Below are 21,904 nucleotides of genomic sequence, written 5' to 3'. Positions count from 1 at the left end.
TTTTTTTTTTTTTTTTTTTTTTGAGACAGGGTCTCACTGTGTCGCCCGGGCTAGAGTGCAATGGCATAATCTTGCCTCACTGCAGCCTCAACCTTACATGCTCAAGTGAACCTCCCACGTCAGCCTCCCAAGTAGCTGCAACTACAAGTGCATACCACCGCACTTGGCTGATTTTTATATTGTTTGTCAAGACAGGGTTTCACCATGTTGCTCAGGCTGGTCTTGAACTCCTGAGCTCAGGCAATCCACTGGCCTCAGCCTCACAAAGTGCTGGGATTACAGCTGTGAGCCTCTGCACCTGGCCACTGCACGATTTCTTTAACCATTTCCCTTGTAGCTAAGTGGGTAAGAAGATACAAATATAAGAAAAGTTAAATTCTGAAAGTGTTAGGAGAAAATATATAGATAGTGGACTTATTTTTAAATGCATGATACTAAGGATAGAAACGTATGCCGGGCACAGTGGCTCATACCTGTAATCCCAGCACTTTGGGAGGCCGAGGAGGGCGGATCACCTGAGGTCAGGAGGTCAAGATCAACCTGGCCAACATGGTGAAAACCCGTCTCTACTAAAAATACAAAAAAAAATTAGCCAGGCTTTGGTGGCAGGCACCTGTAATCCCAGCAACTCAGGAGGCTGAGGCAGGAGAATTGCTTGAACCTCAGAGGCAAAGGTTGCAGTGAGCTGAGATCATGCCACTGCACTCCAGCCTTGGCAACAGAGCAAGACTCTGTCAAAAAAAAAAAAAGAAAAGAAAAAGAAACGTAATAGCAAAGATGAGTAGTTTTAAAAATCCTTTGGGTATCAAGAGTACTCTAAATAAAATGTAAAGGCATCATCTTGTTTAATTCTTACAATAGCTTTGTGAGGTAGGTACTTAGATTTCTTTTAGAGAAGGGGAAACTGAGGCACAGAGAACTGACAGTGTGGAAATCGGTGCTTTCTATGAGAGTGATGATTGTGTGTGTGTGTGTGTGTGTGTGTGTGTGTGTGTGTGTGTGTGACTGAGTCTCACTCTGTCACCTAGGCTGGAGTACAGTGGCGCAATCTCAGCTTGCTGCAACCTCCACCTCCCAGGTTCAAGCTATTCTCCTGTCTCAGCCTCCCCAGTAGCTGGGACTAAAGGTGCACACCACCATGTCTGGCTAATTTTTGTTTTTTGTTTTTGTTTTTATTTTTGTTTGGAAACAGAGTCTCTGTCACCCACGCTGGAGTGCAGTGGCGCCATCTCATCTTCCAAGTAGCTGGGACGATAGACATGCACTACCATGCCCAGCTAATTTTTGTATTTTTTAGTAGAGATGGGGTTTCGCCATGTTGACCGGGCTGGTGTCGAACTCCTGACCTCAAGTGATCCATCCGCCTAGCCCTCCCAATGTGCTGGGATTATAGGCGTCCAGCCTAATTTTTGTAATTTTAGTAGAGACAGGGTTTCACCATGTTGGCCAGGCTGGTGTCACACTCCTGACCTCAAGTGATCTGCCTCCCTTGGCCTCCGAAAATGCTGGGAATACAGGCGTAAGCCACTGTGCCTAGTGAGATTGATGATTTTGCTGCAGAACGGAAGCTGATCAAATAAGAGGCAGAGTGAGGAGGTAGCTCAAGTTTGGTCTTTCCATCAGCCTTGGATATGAATCCCAGCTTTACCACTTAGGAAAGGTGACGGAAGGGCCGCTTTTCAGACAGTTGAAAATACTATATTTTCATTTCATATTTTAAATTGTTCATTTCTATATGCTTTCTCATTATAACTATTTTGACCAAAAAACTAATAATAATGTTTTTAGATGTCTTGAACATCAGGTGTGTCTTAAAATGCAAAATTCCAGAGACAGCAAGAGCAAATCAGATGCTAATTACAACTCCTTTTACTATCCCTTATATGGCACACTATACTCTCTCTTAAATAGTAGAGATTGTCAAGGTCACACTTGAATAGGGATAGTATAGGTATCGATCATTAACTACGTTTTAAAGAGATGGAAGGAAAAAAGTCAAAACTACGAGCTGTTACCAACTGGGTGAAATAAAGTAAGAGAGTTTCCAGCTATCATCATAGTTTATCAGTGGGAAAATTTGGAATAAAGAAATTTAGAATTTAAATGTTGTTTAGATCATCTTTTGGTAGATTCAATCAAGTTTAAAATTCTACCATGTCTTGGATATGAGCAGACGGCTCATTGATGGCATTCAGTAAAATCTTTCTGTGTAGTTGGTTTAAAATTTGACTAAAAACAGGGACATAATATTTACCTTCTCTACAGTAACAAAATTTATGTTATGTAATAACCTTGACATGTTTACAAAATCATATTTAATGGGCTCTCCAGAGCTCCGGTGAATACCACAATTTGGTCTGTTTTCAACATTTCTAAATAATCTGGGAAAGCTGTAGGAAATGAAATATCTGTCGTAAACTTTTTGTATCAGGCTTAACTACTGCTTTCTTGAAGTTTAGCAAAAGGATAAAGGACTGTATGTTCTTCATTAACTGTAGTCAAAACTGAATTTAAGGATTTTTGATAGCTGTTTAGAATTACTGTTTGAATCTCTACTACAGAGAATATTAAGATTTTTAGCATTTGAGAGTCCTAATATACCCACTTAAAAATCATTAGACTTACTTTGGGAGGCCAAGGCATGTGGATCACGTGGTCAGGAGTTCTAAACCAGCCTGGGCAACGTGGTGAAACCCCATTTCTACTAAAAATACAAAAATTAGCCAAGCATGGTGGCGCACACCTGTCGTCCCAGCTACTCAGGAGGCTGAGGCAGGAGAATTGCTTGAACCTGGTGGGTAGAGGTTGCAGTGCGCCGAGATCGTGCCACTGCACTCCAGCCTGGGTGACTGAGTGAGACTCCGCCTCAAAAAAAAAAAAAAAGTAGACTTAGGGCCGGGTGCGGTGGCTCACGCCTGTAGTCCCAGCACTTTGGGAGGTTGAGGCGGGCAGATCACTTGAGGCCAAAAGTTTAAGACCAACCTAGCCAACATGGTGAAACTTCATCTCTACTAAAAATACAAAAAAATTAGCCAGGCATGGTGGCGCATGCTGGTAATTCCAGCTACCCAGGAGGCTGAGGCATGAGAATCACTTGGACCCAGAATGTGGAGGTTGCAGTGAGCCAAGATCGCACCACTGCACTCCAGCCTGGATGACAGAGTGAGAGTGTCTCAAAAAAAAAAAAAACAGTAGACTTTATCATTTAATTCCAAGTATATATGTATATACTTGCAGACATGTATAATTAAGTACATTGTATTTTTTCCCAAACAGATAAACAATCAGATTCTGTATGGAAGAAGTCACCAAAATGCATCTGCCATTATTAAGACTGCCCCGTCAAAGGTCAAGCTGGTTTTCATCAGGTAAGATTGCTAGATCTGGTTTTGCAAAATCAAAGACCTCTTCTGAAGATGTTATTAATGTAAGACTATGTCATCTTTGATTTGTCTAGCGAAATCACTGTTCCTTCTAAAAACATATATTCCTTTTGTAACTGTCACTTCAAGAAAAGTATTGCAGGGCACGGTGGCTCACGCCTGTAATCCCAGCACTTTGGGAGGCCAAGGCGGGCGGATCACGAGGTCAGGAGATCGAGACCATCCTGGCTAACATGGTGAAACCCCGTCTCTACTGAAAATACAAAAAATTAGCCGGGCGTGGTGGTGGCGGGCGCCTGTAGTCCCCGCTACTCGGGAGGCTGAGGCAGGAGAATGGCGTGAGCCCGGGAGGCAGAGCTTGCAGTGAGCCAAGACTGTGCCACTGCACTCCAGCCTGGGTGACAGTGAGACTCTGTCTCAAAAAAAAAAGAAAAGAAAAGTACTGATTGTTTTGATTATGAAGTTTTCTTACTTGCTTATGTTTCACAGGATAGAATCGGTAGCTGAGGCTAGTATTTATATTTCAGTTATAAAACATTCTTCCCTTTCTGGATCCATTTATCCTGTATATAAATATAATGAGACCTGCTAACTTCTCTTCCTGTCACTATTATTTGGTACATTTGCTGAATCATTAATGTCTTCATTAAAGAATAAACAAGAAAATAGAACTGAGGACATTTTTAGGAACTTCCTTGTAAGAGTGCTGGTGAGAAGCCCAGAGTAGAGAAGATGTCAGCACTGCTGCCTAGAGTTGTATTGTGTGTTTGGGGCTTCACATTTACTCACACCTTCCCTGCAAGCTGATTGAGCCCTCATGGTACAAGTAAATCAGAATTAGGGATCTGACTGTTTGTAGCCAACATTGCCACATCAGCAGTAGAAATGAGGTTGTTTGATTCTCTTTATTGGACTGAAATGACAAGTAAATCTGAATTATTTTTAGGTCATGTACCTAACCCTCTATGTTCACTGTAGCTCTGCTTCTTTTTCCTTCTGGGACTCAGGTATCATCTGTAAAATGGGATAATAAAGCACCTCCCGCATTCATTGTGATATTTCAGAAATTGAAAATGCTCAATACAATATCTAGCATAGAGTAAGGGGTGAAAGAATGTTAGCTGCTATTTTAGGATGATGACAATCATTATTATTCATCCCTGTCTTGTTAGTTACCAGCAGTAAGATATGTCCGTTCCCAAGGACCATTGGGATTAGGAGGTGGTTTTATTCTCAGCAAGTGCAAAGGATTGAAATATTCCTTTCCACTTCTACTTTGCTCCTGAGGAAATCCTGCATCAGGACCAGGCACGGTGGCTCACGTCTGTAATCCCAGCACTTTGGGAGGATCACCTGAGGTTAGGAGTTTGAGACCAAACTGGCCAACACAGTGAAACCTGTCTCTACTGAAAAATACAAAAAATTAGCCAGGTGTGATGGCACACAGCTCTACTCCCAGCTACTCGGGAGGCTAGGCAGGAGAATTGCTTGAACCCAGGAGGCAGAGGCTTCAATGAGCTGAGATCGCACCATGCACTCCAGCCTGGATGACAGAGAAAGACTCTATCTCAAATAAAAAAGACCAGGCATGGTGGCTCACGTCTGTAATCCCAGCACTTTGGGAGGCTGAGGCGGGCAGATCACGATGTCAGGAGTTCGAGATCAGCCTGGCCAAGCCAACATGGTGAAACCCTGTCTCTACTAAAAATACAAAAATTAACCGGGCGTGGTGGCGCACACCTGTAATCCCAGCTACTCAGGAGGCTGAGACAGGAGAATTGCTTCTTGAACTCAGGAGGCAGAGGTTTCAGTGAGCCGAGATCACACCACTGCACTCCCACCTGGTTGACAGAGCGAGACTATGTCTCAAAAAAAAAAAAAAGGAAATCCTCTATTAGCATCCTTTTCTCCCATCTAGTGGCACTTTCTGGCTTTCTGGTTTTTTACTCTATTTTCAGAGAGTGAAAGCTTCCTCCTTCACGTATATCTTTGTATGTTAAGATGAGCCCTTTATCCTTACTCTCCTTTGACATCCTCTGTTAGACACCAGTCTCCTTTTTGGTTTTCTTGTCCTTTCTTTTGGCAAGGGTTATAAAATTAGAGTTACTTGATTTTAAAAAAATTTGAGTAGACTTTGAAGAGAGGTCAGCACTCAAGAGATTCAGATGTTGTTCATTAAGAGAAGTCCACAAAAGTAGTGTGTTTAGACTTGAAAACTGCATAAAGTTGTGTGGGGGCCGGGCGCAGTGACTCACACCTGTAATCCCACCACTTTGGGAGGCCAAGGCAGTAGGATGGCTTGAGTTCAGGAGTTTAAGACTGGCCTGGGCAACACAGTGAGACCCAATCTGTGCAAAAGTAAAAAAATTAGCCGGGTGTGGTGGCATGTGGCCTGTAGTCCCAGCTACTTGGGAGGCTGAGGCAGGAGCATTGCTTGAGCCAAGGAGGTTGAGGCTGCAGTGAGCCATGATCACGCCACTGCACTTCAGCTCGGGTGACAGCAAGACCTTGTCTCAAAAAAAAAAAAAAAAAAAACTAAAAAAAAAAAAAAACACCACACTATGTGGCTAGTACATGAGAAGATGTATGTAGCACTTAACAGGGTTAGCATCTGCACATGGTATTTAGTACATAGTGATGGCTGCTACCACAAGAGCTGTTATCAACATTACTTACCTCTTCAGCACATGTGGGGCTTTTATTACCCACATGGGCTGTGCAATTTTAAAAAGAGCAAAAAGAAAATTGAATAGAGTCCAAAGGAAATAGTTTAATGCAATTGTGTAGTTGGGAAATAAAACCCTCCTCCTTCAATAAAGAAAGGTTAAATGATTTGAAATAATTTAGAAGACAGAAGAGAAACCTGAATAGAATTTTAATCATAGTAGTAAAGCTCCATCAATTTAGAGTCTGATTATTTCAATTTTGATCATTGAACAGAACAAAATCAAGAAAAGAATTTGTTGAGTAAATCAATGGTATACACAAAATTAAGGATGCTACTGAATGCTTATTTACTGGAAGTGATTTTAAGCAATTTAGAAGTATCAATGTACATTTAAAATCTGTAATCTAATTCTTAGTCCATTTGGGCTGCTATAACAAAATACCCAAGTGTCTTATAAAGAACAGAAATTAATTAATTTATTTATTTATTTTGAGACAGAGTCTTGCTCTGTCACCCAGGCTGGAGTGCAGTGGTGCGATCTTGGCACACTGCAGCCACTGCCTCCCAGGCTCAAACAATTCTCATGCCTCAGTCTCCCGAGTAGCTGGGACTACAGGTGTGTACCACCAGGCCCGGCTAATTTTTTTTGTATTTTAGTAGAGATGGGGTTTCACTGTGTTGGCCAGGCTGGTCTCAAACTCCTGGCCTCAATGGTCTGCCCACCTCAACCTCCCAAAGTGCTGGGATCACAGATGTGAGCCACTGGGACTGGCCCAGAAGTTTATTTCTCACGGTTTTGGAGGCTACAGCGTTCGAGATCAAGGCTCTAGCAGATTTGGTGTCTGGGAGAGGGCCCACTTGCTCTTTCATAGATCTATTCCGTGTATCCTCACGTAACAGGAGGGGCTCCCTTGAGCCTACTTTGTAAGGCAGTAATCCCACCATGAGGGCCCCACTCTCATGACGTAAACACCTTCTAAAAGGCCCTGCCTATTAATACCTTCATGTTGGTGATTCAGTTTCAACATATGAATTTTGAGGGGACACAAACATTCAGACTGTAGCATGAACCTTTCCTGCATGGTCTTTCAATTACAGTGTATAGCATATAACGAGTGTTCAGAAAGCTTTGTTGAATGAATTTCCTTTTTGCTCCTACTAAGCAGTTCTAGGTTACTTATTGTCCAAAGGCAACAATTATAGTAAGTTCATTGTTTTCATTTTGTGGATTAAAAAATCTGTATTTCGGCTGGGCACGGTGGCTCAAGCCTGGAATCCCAGCACTTTGGGAGGCCGAGACGGGCGGATCATGAGGTCAGGAGATCGAGACCATCCTGGCTAACACGGTGAAACCCCGTCTCTACTAAAAAAATACAAAAAACTAGCCGGGCGAGGTGGCGGGCGCCTGTAGTCCCAGCTACTCGGGAGGCTGAGGCAGGAGAATGGCGTAAACCCGGGAGGCGGAGCTTGCAGTGAGCTGAGATGTGGTCACTGAGCTCCAGCCTGGACCACAGAGCGAGACTCCGTCTCAAAAAAAAAAAAAAAGAAAAATCTATATTTCTGTAACTCAGTATTTTACAAAATTCCTCATACCTCAGCCCCTCTTCCCAGTACTTTCCCAAATTAGCTAGGTTTTTTTAATGTCTTCTTTAATAGGGAGAAAAAATGTATAGGAGTGATTCTGAATAATTATTTATTATAAGAGTCCTGATTTTGCCTGTTTTAGAATCAAATCCTGAAGAAGTTAAAATTCGATTCATTATCAAGTTTCCAAAAGTTAACACTTAAATCATCTCAGCACCACAGATGCAATTTTGCTTGTCTTTTGAACTCTGCATAGCTTGTACTGTGTTATAATGTAACTTTGAAAACTAGTTTTTATAAATTGTATTTCTTTACAATTTGCACTTCTATTTGGCAAAATTTCCTTCCTTAGTTGAAATTATTCTCTGTGCTTTTCCATTATACAGAAAATTTTGGCTTTTATACCTTGGCAACTGTTTTTCAAATTTATTGACAATTGAGATGAAAATGGGAACTGGCCACAGGTTTTAGAGAATGATTAGCAGTAATCACAGAAAGCTATTAAAATATGCTGCAAGCAACATTTTAATTAACTAAGGCCTTTAGTCTATAGCAATGTACATTTTGTGATCAGGTCCTTGTCATATTCTTTTAACACTTGTATTTATTCATATACTAATTCATCTGTAATTGGCAAGGGCTCTGTGGGTCATTAGCACAAATTAGCAAGTTGCAGCTATTTATACATGACTTACATAATCACTTTTTCCCTTTTCCTTTTCACATCATTAGATTTTGGACAATCCTGGAAATTGTACTCTAAACATATGGTCTCTGATACACTAAATTATTCAACTCCGTATCATCCAGATGCGTATTACAATCTGGGTGCTTGCTATGCACTCTACATTCAGTTCTGTGGGTTTTCGTGTTTGGCATTCTCCCCTTCGTGTGAGCACACCAATTTAAGTACAGGAGGAGAACGGTATTAACACAATGAATTAATTGCTGTATTTGGCAGTGCAGGGATCCAAAAAGATTAATGATCTTGCCTGCAGCTCTTGTCATACCTTCCCCCACTATCAAAACTTGAATGTCATGTATAACAACTCACTCTCCCTTACTTAATTACATGTGGAAAATGTGTACTGTGTGAAAACTCCTGGGGCTAAAGGAAATGAGATGAAACTGAAATCCTTGGAAAGATTTAGTGCTAGCTGTCAAGCCCCACTGAGTAAAAGTGGACTCACCATGGGCTCCACCTTCCTGTATCGATTGAACATATGACTTGCTTTTGTAATTGAAAATATAGTGTGGCTCGTTGTCCTCTGGCCATCTCCCTGAAAGACGATATTGCTTGAAGTTAATGTGAATGCCAGAGTCATCTTAAGGAGATGACCATCTGAAGAAGCAACTTGGATGCCTATTTTAAAAATCCTTCTTGGCCGGGCATGGTGGCTCACACCTGTAATCCCAGCATTAGGGAGGCCCAGGCGGGCGGATCATCTGAGGTCAGGAGTTCCAGACCAGCCTAACCAACATGGTGAAACCCCATCTCTACTAAAAATACAAAAATTAGCTGGGCATGGTGGCAGGTGCCGGTAATCCCAGGTATTTGGGAGGCTGAGGCAGGAGAATCACTTGAACCCAGGAGGTGGGGGTTGCAGTGAGCTGAGATCACGCATTGCACTCCAGCCTGGGCAAAAAGAGTGAAACTCCATCTCAAAAAACATAAAAATAAAAATCCTTCTTGTGCTCTTGATTCATTAGATCTAGTTTTGATAAACAGGAAAAAAGAATGCATGCATAAGCATGAGTTTAACTTTCGTAAAGAAACATTCATTCATCTTTTCAGCAGGTGTTTACAGAACACCTACGTGTGTTATTGCGGTGGGGTTGGTGATGGAAAGAGCACAATTTCTGTCTGAAAGGAGGAAACAGAGAATAAACAATAGTCTAGTACTTATCCAGTGATATAAGTACTGTGATGCTGTAGGGACATATAGGAGATGCATCTGATGTAGTCTTTGGGGTCTGTGGGAAGATGTCACAGAGAAAGATGCTTAGGCTAAGACTCAAAGGATAAGTAAACAAAGTCATAGGATGTGTAGAAACCCAAAGGTTCCACAACTGGGTACCCAATCAGAATACCTGGACATGTGCTTCTAGGAGAGAAGCAATCCTTCTTTAGGAAGGTATCATTGGGTAAGTATAGCTGTGTATGTCAATTGTTTTGAATTCTGTAAGGTAGCATGATGTCGGCTGCAGGTTTTTCAGAGATGGCTTTTATCATTTTGAGGTGTTCCTTCAATGTGTAGTCTGTTGAGGGTTTTTATTATGAAGGTATGTTGGATTTTATCAAAAGCTTTTTCTGCATCTATTGAGATGATCATCATATGATTTTTGCTTTTGATTCTGTTTATGTGGTGAATCACATTTACTGATGTGTATATGTTGAACCAGACTTGCATCTCAGGAATAAAGCCTACTTGGTGGTGGTCAGCTTTTTGATATGCTGCTGAATTTGGTTTGCTAATATTTTGTTGATGATTTTTGCTTCTATGTTCATGAAGGATACTGGCCTGAAGTTTTCTTTTTTTGTTGTGTCTCTGCCAGATTTTGGTGTCAGCTGATGCTGGCTTCATAGAATGAGTTAGGGAGGTGCCCCTCCTCCTTGATTTTTTTGGAATAGTTTCAGTAGGATTGGTATCAGTTCTTCTTTGTATGTCTGGTAGAATTCAGTTGTAAATCCATCTGGTCCAGGGCTTTTTTTGGTTGGCAGGGTTTTTTTTTTAATTACCAATTCAATTTCAGAAGTTGATATTGGTCTACTCAGTTTTACTCTTTCGTGGGCAGAATTGGTAATTTTTTCTTTGCTACTTCCATTCCTTAATATAATACCTGCATATATTCGCTTATGGGAATTATGCCTTTATTTGTTTCACCTCTTTCGGCACTCAGAGACAACTAATTGGGATGGTCATCAGGGATGATGTGAGCTTGCTTTTTTTTCTTTCTTGCTGGTCAACATTTATACTATTTGCCCAGTGGAATTCCTGTTTCCTTGGGTAGACCCCCACTTCCCACCTCCCAATACACACACAGACACACACACACACACACAGTGAAACAGTACATCTAGATACCTGTCTCCCTCTGTGGAAGCTGAAGGAGCCAGTTCTTTCTCTCACTGCCAAAGTGTGGCCAGCGGGTGGTCAATGTGTCTCACACTTGGGCAATATGATACTTGAGGCATAGAATTGGAAGCAAGTGATGTGAGTAATTTGATATGAATGGTGTTTATTCATAGAGCCACAGTGCCCTGGCCAGACACTCCTGCTACATCATTCTGTTTCCTACTTCCTTGTCCTCTGGAGGTCTCTTAGTTCCCAACTGTCCCAAGCCTGATCCTATAGCCTGTCAATTTTGTGAGAGCTCAGTATCCCTCCAGTAAATTCTCTTTTGCTTAAGTTGGCCCAAATTTATTTTTATTGCTTACTATCAAAGAATCTTAATGAACAGATAAGAAATAGCACTATCTGAACAAATTACAGCAACCAGAGTGAGACGTTTGGTTTCCTCTGTGCATATTCCTGCCACTTGTAAACTTTTAGCCTTAGAATTCTGAGTTTTTCATCCTTCAGATGACTTTAGCAGAGCATAAGGCCTCTGAACAAGTCTCTACTAAGGATCTCCAGTATGACTCATTACCATTGCCAAACCATTGCTGCCTCTTGAAATGAGATTACCATGATTATCAAAGAGCAATCAGGCAGGATTTGTCCCAGTTTGTCCCTGAGGGTGGGAATCCCAGCATATGGCCTTATGGTGAGGGCTGCATATTAAGGTCTGTGTGTCTGAATGTTCGGGATTTGCCAGCCAGGAATAAGAGGGGAATGGGTGAGAGTATCTACTGTACTACCTTTTAGAAAGACTCTCTTGGAAGGCTGGGCGCAGTGGCTCACACCTGTAATCCCAGCACTTTGAGAGGCCAAGACGGGCTGATCACTTGAGGCCAGGAGTTCGAGACTAGCTTGGCCAACATGGCAAAACCCTGTCTTTATTAAAAATGCCAAAAATTAACTGGACATGATGGCATGCGTCTGTAATGCCAGCTACTCAGGAGACGGAGGCAAGAGAATCACTTCAACCCAGGAGGCAGAGGTTGCAGTGAGCTGAGATAGCGCCACTGTACTCCAGCCTGGGCGACAGAGAGAGACCCTGCCTCAAAAAAAAAAAAGAAAAGAAAAGAAAAGAAAAAAAAAAAAGGGCTCTCTTTGATAAACTTATTAGGCTAAGTTATCCATTTCATCCAGTCCTAAGTTCCCACATCAACTCTCCTGCCAGCCTGCACTGCCAAATATTTTATGACCCACCTTTTCCTTTGCGCAACTGGCAACAATTATTTAGAACATGCCTGGGGCCTCCTGTGTGAAATGTGGGTCTAGATACTGCTTTCCCCCACAGCCCTCCTTAGTGATTGACATTGTTTGAAGTGCCAAGTAAATAGAACTCATTATTCCACTGTCATTGGACTTTTATTTCCGATTCAGCATACTCAGCTATTTTGGTAGTTTCTTCTAATTGTGAGTTGGAACTGTTTCCTCTGTTCATACAGTTAGGAGTATCTCCTGGAATCTTTTTGGAAAGGAATTTTCCTGTTGAGATAGAATGATTTGCTTTGTTTTGTACATGACCTCTGGCTCATTTACATGGAGCTTTCCTGGCTGAACGTTAATTCAGTGTCGTGTTCCAATTAATACAGGAAGTATAGAGATTATTTTTCACTGTCCTGAGATGGCTTAGACCACTAGATTTAGTCCAATCAGAAAGCAATATCCAGGCCTTGTTAGTTGTGTTGATGTGTTCATTTATTCAACATTCGTGTGTGTGTGTGTACGTGCACATGCACCTAAATGATGTGCCAGGCACTAGATTGTAGTTGTAATCATTTTAGAATGAGTTGCAGTAAATAAAGTCAGCCTGCTCAACAATCCAGGCTGAATTCAGGCACATAACTTCTGCTTTTGATAAAATGATATTTTGTTGGCATAAAATGAGATCCTATGGATTTGGTGAAAGGACGTTTCCAAGAGGCAGGCCCAGAGCACCCTGAAGACAATCATGATTTTAAGTGACATTCTAAATAATTCAAACGTATTTTCATCACACTTTCACTTTTTTTCTTGCTCAGTTAATTTAAATTGTGATGAAATAACACAAAATTTGACCACAGGACCCAGCAATTCTACTTGTGGAGTATGCATCCAAAGTAATTGAAAGCTGGATCCGGAAGAGATATTTCTATATCCATGTTCATAGCAATATTATTTACTGTAGCCAAAAGGTGGAAGCAACCGAGTATAACATATAATTCAAAAGGTACCATCTTTACCATTTTAAATGCACAGTTCAGTGGCTTGAAGTACATTCACATTGTTGGGCAACCATCATCACCATCCATCTCCAGAATGATTTCATCTTCCCAAACTGAAACTCTGTATACATTCAACAATAACTCCCCATTCTTCCCTCCTCTCAGCCCCTGGCAGCCACCGTTCTACTGTCTGTCTCTGAATTTGACTGTCCTAGGTACCTCACATAAGTGGACTCATACAGTGTTTGTCCTTCTGTGACTGGTATATTTCACTTAGCATGTATTTTCGGTGTTCATTCATGTCACAGCATGTGCTAGAATTTCTTACCTTTTTAAGGCTGAATAATGTTCCATTTTGTGTCTGTGCCATGTTTGTTTGTCCACGCATCCATTGATAGGTACTTGGGTTGCTTCCACCTTTTGGTGGCTGTAAATAATGCTGCTATGAACACGGATATACAGATATCTCTTCCAGACCCTGCTTTCAATTCTTGTGGATATGTACCACACAGATGGAATTCCTGAGTCCTACAGTTAATCTATTTTTAATTTTCTGAGGAATCTCCATACTGTTTTCCATAGTTGCTGTACCATTTTACATCCCTACCAACAACGTACACAGGTTTTAGTTTCTTCATAACCTTGCCAACATTCCTTTTTTTTTTTTTTTAATGGTATCCCTCCTGACGAGTGTGAGGTGGTATCTCGTTGTGATTTTGATGTGCCTGATTTGCACTTCCCTGATGAATTAGTGATATTATCTTTTCATGTGCTTACTGACTTTTTGTGTGTTTTCTTTATAGAAATGTCTATTCGAGTCCCTTGCCCATTTTTTTAATGAGGTTGTTTGTTCTGCTGTTGTTGAATTATGGGAGTCTTTACATATTCTAGATATTAACCACTTGTCAGATATATGATTTGCAAATATTTTCTCCTATTTCATAAGTTGCCTTTTCACTCTGTTGATTGTGTCCTTTGATATACACAAGGCTTTTATTTTGATGTCCAATTTGTCTGTTTTTGTTGTTGCCTGCGCTTTTGGTGTTGTATTCAAGAAATTATTGTCAAATCCAGTGTCACAAAGCATTTCATCCCTATGTTTTCATCTAAGAGTTTTATACTTTTAGCTCTTATATTAAGCCCTTGATTCATTTTGAGTTTATTTTCATATATGGTGTAAAGGAAGGCTATGACTTCATTCTTTTTTTCCCCTCTCTTAGAGTTGAGGATCTATGTTGCTCAGGCTGGAGAGTAGAGGCTCTTCATAGGCATGATCATAATACAATTTAGCCTCAAACTCCTGGGCTTAAGCCATCCTCCCATCTCAGCCTTTTGAACAGCTAGGATTACAGATGCACCCCATCTGTGTAATCTTCACTCAGAAGACTTCATTCTTTTACATGTAGATAGCCAGTTTTTCCAGCACCATTTGTTGAAAAGATCATCCATTCCTCCACTGAATGGTCTTGGTGTTCTAGTTGAAAATCACTGAATTATATACAGGGTGGGTGTGGTGGCTCACGCCTGTCATCCCAGCACTTTGGGAGGCTGAGGTGGGACGATTGCTTGAGCTCAGGAATTCAAGACCAGACTGGGCAACATAGCGAGACCTCATCTCTACTAAAATTCAAAAAGAAAATTAGCCCGAGGTGGTGGCACCCACCTGTGGTCCCAGCTACTTGGGAATCTGAGGTGTGAGGATTGCTCTAGCCTGGAAGGTCAAGGCTGCAGTGAGCCATGATCACATCACCCATACTGCTGCCTGGACAACAGAGGGAGACTGTGTTTGAAAAAAAAAAAAAAAAAAAAGCCAGAAATCATAGCCTGCACCTGTAGTCCCAGCTACTCAGAAGGCTGAGGTAGGAGGTTCGCTTGAGCCTGGGAATTTGAGGCTTCAAGTGTTCAATGAGCTATGATCATGTCACTGCACTCCAGCCTGGGTGACAGAGTGAGATCCTGTCTCAAAATAGATATATACATACATGTATACAAGCATTTATTTCTTGGCTGTCTGTCCTATTCTATAGGTTAATATGTCTATCTTTATGCCAGTACCACCCTATTTTGATTACCATAGCTTTGCAGTAGGTTTGAACATCAAGGAAAGGTAAGACCTTCAACTTTTTCTTTTTCAAGACTGTTTTGGCTATTTGGGGTCCGTTGAAATTCCCTATGAATTTTAAGATGAAACACACTTTCTTGCTTTTAGAAGAGGTAGAAATGCTTCTTAGGAATATCTCATATCCTGATAAAGTTATGGCGTTCTACAAATATACACACACAGCCCGTTACATTAGATGTCTTATTTTTCATCATTCATAAATTGTCACCATGGACTTGTTGTGTTTCCCTGAAGCATAAGTATGTTCTCCTCATGACCACTAATTTTTATTTTGGCAACAATTTACAGTATTCTTTTCGAGTTTATATTAGAGTATCTCATATTTATCCTAAGGAATTAGTCGAGGGCTATCAAATAACATGTTAATGAAATCCCTTATTATAGTTTGAATTATGGTTACACCTTTGAGGCATAAAGAATAAATATGTTATATCAACAAATTGCTGTATATGACATATATGTGCATCCAAAAATACAGTGAAATGCTCTTAGAAGAATAGAATGAAGTTACTGAGACAAGCCACATAAGCAGTTTAGAAATTCAAAGCAGCAAGCGATTGCTGTTGGAGAAGTGGGTATAGCCAGAGTTAGTTAATATTTAATGCTAGCTAGGTAGACTTACATAGGAAAGAACTGAGTCCAAATGGCATCAGCAATTCACGATTTACTGAGCATTTCCTGTATGTCATATGCTGTATAAGGTCATACAGTTAAGTAAGAAGTTCTCCAGCAACTACAAAGACATGCAAATAAGTAACTATACATCAGGCAAAACAAACATCCATAGAGGGAACTCATTGATGTTGGGTTATTTTCAGGCTCGGTTCCAGGGGGTAGTTTTCACAGTTGAGAGGGAGCAATTTGGATGGATTCAGATGCAGAGAAAGCAGAACAAGAAAACAAGTAGGGATACTGTTGTCATAGACCAGGCAACATGAAAAGGACATGAATTAGGATGGAAACTATGGGATTAAAAGAAAAAAGAAGAATAAAGCCTTTAGAGTCAAAGCATTAGACTCAGTGATGTTTTAAATTTTTTGATTGATGGCTCAGTGAATTAATAGTAACCGAGGACGTAGCACCTGGAAGTTTAAGCATTTGAGATTTAACATGACAAAGCCATAAAACATTAAATATTTACTTCTATTAGTGTGCTTTGGTGCTTTGACATTTACATTATCTCCTAACAATTCTATTAATATTAGACATTATCCCAGTTTTAAAGCTTGAGAAACCAGGGTTTTATGTTGTTTTGTATCTTACTTATATCTTATCAGTGATAGAATCCATACCTTTGCTTTGGTCTGTCTGTGCCTTTGCTTATATTCATTTCCAAGCTAACGTAGTTGTCTTGTACTACACATTATCATGGATTTATTTTTTAGTTGGAGTATAATTTATACTCAGTGCAATAGATTTTATGTCTTAAGTCTGTTGAGTTTTGATAATTGCATACACCTGTGTAACCTCCACACAAAACAAAAATATAGACTATTCATTCACCTCTGAAAGATTGCTGGTGTCCCTTTACAGTCAATCTCTCCTTCCCCCAAGAGCCACCTGCTTCCTGATTTCTGTCACTATAGGTTAGTTTCAACTGTTCTTAAACTTAATGTAAATAGAATCAAACAGCATTTATTCTTTTGTGTCTGGTTTCTTTCATTAACATAACATTTTTGAGATTTATCCATGTTATGTTTATTCCTTTAATCACAGAGTAATACTTCATTCTGTGAATATATAAAAATTTGATGATCATTCTCCTGTTGGTGAACATTTGGGTTGTTTCCGGTTTTTGGTTACTATAAATAAGGTATAAATGTGGCTTTTTATAAAAGTATTATAGAATAAACTTGTATAGAGCATGTTAGACCCAGGGTAGACACAGTTATGCTTCAGTAACAAACAGCCCCAAAACTCATGGCTTAAGACAACAAAGAAATAAACCTTCTTTCTCATGTTACATACCCATCAGGGCCCAGTAAGGAGCCCTCTGTTCACCATGGTCATTCACGTAGCCAGGCAGCAGAGGTGCCTTCTCACCATTTGTTTCCATGATCACCAATACAGAAAAAGGAAATGTAGCTAATCAAGCACTGGTTCACCTTTAAAGAGGAAGAAAAGTTGAAGCTAGAGGATTTATGAACAGCCCTAATAACTATCCCAGAATAGTACTGAGGAAATTACACTCCACTGTAATATTCACCACTATACCTGCCCCATCACACAAAATGAAATTTTAAAGCCTTTTATAGTCATTATATCTCTGTAAGGGATGGGTAATATGTTAATAGATAAAACACCCAGAACCTACATATGAAATGTGGACAGACTGCAGTTGATACAGTGAGTAGAGTTAGAACTGTGCATGTATTTTTACCCCAAGGAAATGTATTAAATAATTTAAAAAGTAATAGCCCAAAATTTAATAGCCTAGACCCACCTAGGGATCTTAACTTGCGTATATGAGAGAAGGAGACATCTGTGGCTCTGGATAGACTATTAAAATGGGAAACACTGTAGTATAGTATTTAAGAGTAGGTTTTGAAACCAGACTGCTGTTTTTGAACCTCAGCTCTGCTATTTATCAGCTTTGTGATTTATAAGCTGTGTGACTTTGGTCAGGTTGCTTAACCTTTCTGTAAAACCAAGAGAAAATGAAAAAATAATTCTAACTAAGATGTAGACTTGTTATGAAGGTTAAATGAGTTAATGTATGTAAAGCATTTTGAACAGTGGTATCTGGTAAGCAGTCAAATGTTATGTTTCTAGTTATATTTCCGGTGACCATGTTTTCCAAATCAAAATTTGTGTCATGTATTAATTTTCTCTTGCCATGTAACAAATCACCCAAATTGAATGGCAGAAAACAATACCCGTTTATTGGCTCACAGTAGTGTAGGTCAGAATGCTGGCATGACAAGCCGTGGCGCAGTTCTCTGCCCAGGGTATTACTAAGCTCAAGTCAGGCATTGGCCAGGCTGAGGTCTTGTCTGGAGGCTTTGGGGAGAAAGTTGCTTCCAGGCTCATTCTCTGTTTTCTTGCTGGTTCTCAGGTGGGGGCTGCTGTCAGCTCCTAGAGGTCCCCCACAGTCCTTGTCAGGAAGCCCCCTCCATCCTGAAGCAAGCAATGGTGCTTCCAATCTCTGACTTCCTGTCTGTGACCTCTAGGCATTCCACAAAGAGTTTAATCAGTTTAGAATTCATTTAAGTCAACCTACTAATTTAAGGCTTTAGGATACTGAGGTTCTGAGTGAAATCTCCAGATTTGAAGGGCTTTGCTTGTATGACTAGATCAGGCCCAAACTAATAATCTCCCTTTATCTTATAGTCAGCTATGACTTATCATATAATCTCATTATGGAAGTGAAATTTGTCTGTAAACTGGGGGCAGGAATCTTGGGAGACTTAGCTTTTTGTCTAACACAAGTTACATGATTTTTACCAATGTGAGTTTCATTTTTATAACAAAACAATTCAAATCAGATCCAGAATGTGCGTTTTCCGCAAATACAAATGTATTCTACAAACAAGAAGCTGAATTAGAGGTATTCTTAGCATCCTTTTGGAGAAAAACTAAATTGAGATCCCTTGAGTAGTGTGTTAGTCTGTGCTCACACTGCTATGAAAATACTGTCTGAGATTGGATAATTTATAAAGGGAAGAGATTTAACTGACTTACAGTTCAGCGTGGTTGGGGAGGCCTCAAGAAACTTATAATCACGGTGCAAGGGGAAGCAAAGCACCTTCTTCACAAGGCAGCAGGAAGGAGAATGAATGCAGGAGGAACTACCACACACTTTTTATAAAACCGTCAGCTCTCCTAAGAACTCACTCACTATTACAAGAACAGCATGGGGGAAATTGCCCCATGATTCAATTACCTCCACCTGGCTCTCCTTTGACATGTGGGGATTTTGGGGACTACAATTCAAGATGAGATTTCGGGTGGGGACACAGCCAAACCAGATCAGGTATTAATGCTACAATTGCAGTTGTTTGTTTACTTAGTTGTTTGTTTACAACTAAGTAAATGATGCTAATATCATCAAAGGCAAGAATCGTCTTTTATCCATTTTTAATCCATTTTATCCATTTTTGTGTACATAGCATAAATATTTGTTAAATAAAGACATGTATATGTTCAAAATAAAATCAAAGCTATATAGTTGAGTTTCAACCAATCAAAGTAACCACCAGCCAGCTTAAACTAAAAAGAGAATGTATTGTGAGAGATGCCTCATGGACTCTTAGAAAAAGATCCATACAATAAGGCTCCAGAGATGGACCCAGGGCAGCTCTAGAGATATCGGCAAAAGGGAGTTCCGAACCCCTGTTTTTCCTTGAGCATTTCCATTGGTAGTCTTGACATTGCACTCCTGATCTTTATATGTCTCTTCCAAATGTTAAGCCTCTGGGAGAGAGAATCTGATTGCCCCAAACTGAGGCAGATGTCTGCCCCCTTTATCCAATCTGGTTGAGGGCAGGGCTATTAGTACCTAGTGTAGACATTATGGCCCATCCAAGGAATCACTGTGAGCTGGGTGGACACCCCAAGAAATGGCCCTTACATGTGGTAAATACTGATGGCTGGCTGACTACAGGCAGCACGGCCTCACTAACTCATGGAAACAGCTCAGAAAGCACGGGGTGGTTTCAGTAATTCTGGTTTCTTTTCCCTGTCTTATTAAGATCACTTTTGTTCAACAGACATTTACGTCACAGTACACCTACTCCCTGCCAGGTGCCACACTACAAGCTGAGGATATGAAGTAATAAGATCTCATCCTTGTGCTCACAGTGGGAGAAAAACCAGCACAAGTAATTTGAACAGAGCATAGCAAGTACAGCAATGAGGACACACATGCAGTGTTCCGTGCTCTGGAAAACAGGTCTCACCCTTATCTGTGGAAGAAGTCCATTATCTCTCTCCCAGCAGCTCTTAAAGATAATTATAAGAACACCCACAAACAATTACAGTTCCTGACTGCGTTCTCTTTGAGGCACTGGGGCCTAAGAAACTTAGGCTAATTATATGGAAAGGAAAGTTTCACCCGGCTTGATGGCTTACACTTGTAATCCCAGCACTTTGGGAGGCCGAGGCAGGCAGATCACTTGAGCCCAGGAGCTCGACCAGCCTGGCCAACATGGTGATACTCCAGCTCTACTGAAAATACCAAAATTAGCTGCACATGGTGGCACACGCCTGTAGTCCCAGCTACTCCGGTGGCTGAGGCATGAGAGTTGCTTGAACCTGGGAGGTGGAGGCTGCAGTGAGCCGAGATTGCGCTACTGCACTCCAGCCTGAGCGAGAGAGAGACTCTGTCTCAAAAAAAAAAGAAGTTTAATTATAAAGCAAACAGATTTCATTACTTATGAAAATCATAGGATATGAGGGCTCAAAGGTTCTCCAGATGTCATTCAGGCCCCACTGCTTGTCTGAAGTATAAATGCCTTCTCTCCTTTGGTTGCCCTTTTCCTACTTTTCTCTTGAAAATTGCAGCTATGTCAGCTCTCCATGGCTTGATGCTAAGGGATGTGACCACTTTATTAAGTGGATTATAAAGGATTATGAACTGTAACTTCTTATAGCAGCTTTCTTCTTTTCAGTGAGAGTAATTGTTGGTTTTCTATTATGTAAGGTTAAAAAAATTTAATATGGACTTTAAAGGCCATTAAAGTCATACTAATTTGTGAAAAAATCATTAAATTGTAAAGGGATAACTTGGCCAATTTCAGCTAACTTGGTTCAGTTCATCATGATCTCTCAATAAGAATTCATGTACAGCCATATTTTTAATGCTGCTAACCTTTGAAAGAGATATGAAAAGTCATCTATTTAATTACTGCCAAGTATACTCTGCACTGTGAGTTCCAGATCTAGAGCAGACATGGCCTATTAGCTTTCGGCCCTAAGCTGAGCTTTATTGTGTTGTTCAATGGGAGAGATTGAGTGGGAAACAGAATTACCACTGGGAAAATGTTGTTCTTTACCCACAAGTGACAGATTACTTTTTCTATATGTGAGCAAACTGCTGAGGAATGGATTGTACTCACTGAAAAACAATAGCCAAGCCATCTCTTAACATAATAGTGTTTGTTCAAGACACCTGAAATGCAGTCAGAAAAAACAGAGATGTGCTTGATACGCTATGTCACTTTATAGTTGTAGTTTTTCTCCCATTTGCTTTGGTTTGGTTCATGCCTAGATAGTCTAAGAATCCAAGAAGCATAGAGCTTGAAATGGCACCTAGACTTCATGTTTTTATTTATGCTGTGTTTCATTCCACAAAAAATTTAACCAATGTAGCATTCTTATAGTTAAGCTACTTACTTAAGGGATCTAGAAACTTAGACTCTGAGAAGTGATTTCCCCAAAGTCCCTCTGTTAGTTAGTGACTGGGCTGGAACTGAGACTCCTACCTTTCTTTCTCCTTGTTGAAGAGAGTTGTCCTTACATCCCACCCCAACCCACCTCACCATTCATTCATTTTTTTTTCAATGACTGTGTTAAGCACAAACACTTGCCAGGCACTATGCTACCCCTAGATAGTGTCGTAGGGAGTAGGATGGACATGAATCCTGTCCTTGGAATGTTTCCCATCCAGAGAGAAATTCAGATTTGGAGCAAATGTGCACACAAATCAGTTAGGTAAAATATGAAAGAAACAGACCTATAACAGCAATAATTGTCAAGGGTACTGTGAGCATATTAAGAAGCCTGGAAGGCTTGTTTTAGGAAATGACATTTATGATGAGCTATGAAGAAGAAATAGGAGTAAATCAGCCAAAGTATTTGTCAAGCAGAGCAGAAGAGAGTAGGGTAAGAGA

The 21,904-nt window shown here is 40.4% G+C and overlaps 1 protein-coding gene across 2 annotated transcripts in view; it reads left to right on the top strand.

Moving 5' to 3' along the window:
* PATJ (PATJ crumbs cell polarity complex component) overlaps nucleotides 1–21,904 on the top strand; it is a 422,851-nt gene that overhangs the window by 277,221 nt on the left and 123,726 nt on the right. For both annotated transcript variants that reach the window (XM_023187375.3, XM_023187368.3), the window contains exon 29: nucleotides 3,277–3,368. In XM_023187375.3, coding sequence (XP_023043143.2) covers nucleotides 3,277–3,368 — 92 coding nt within the window. The remainder of the gene's footprint in view (nucleotides 1–3,276; nucleotides 3,369–21,904) is intronic.

Source organism: Piliocolobus tephrosceles, chromosome 1 (assembly GCF_002776525.5).
Source record: "Piliocolobus tephrosceles isolate RC106 chromosome 1, ASM277652v3, whole genome shotgun sequence".
Classification (NCBI taxonomy): domain Eukaryota; kingdom Metazoa; phylum Chordata; class Mammalia; order Primates; family Cercopithecidae; genus Piliocolobus; species Piliocolobus tephrosceles.
Note: the sequence above shows the minus strand (reverse complement) of the source record. Positions and strands in the feature narration are given on the sequence as shown.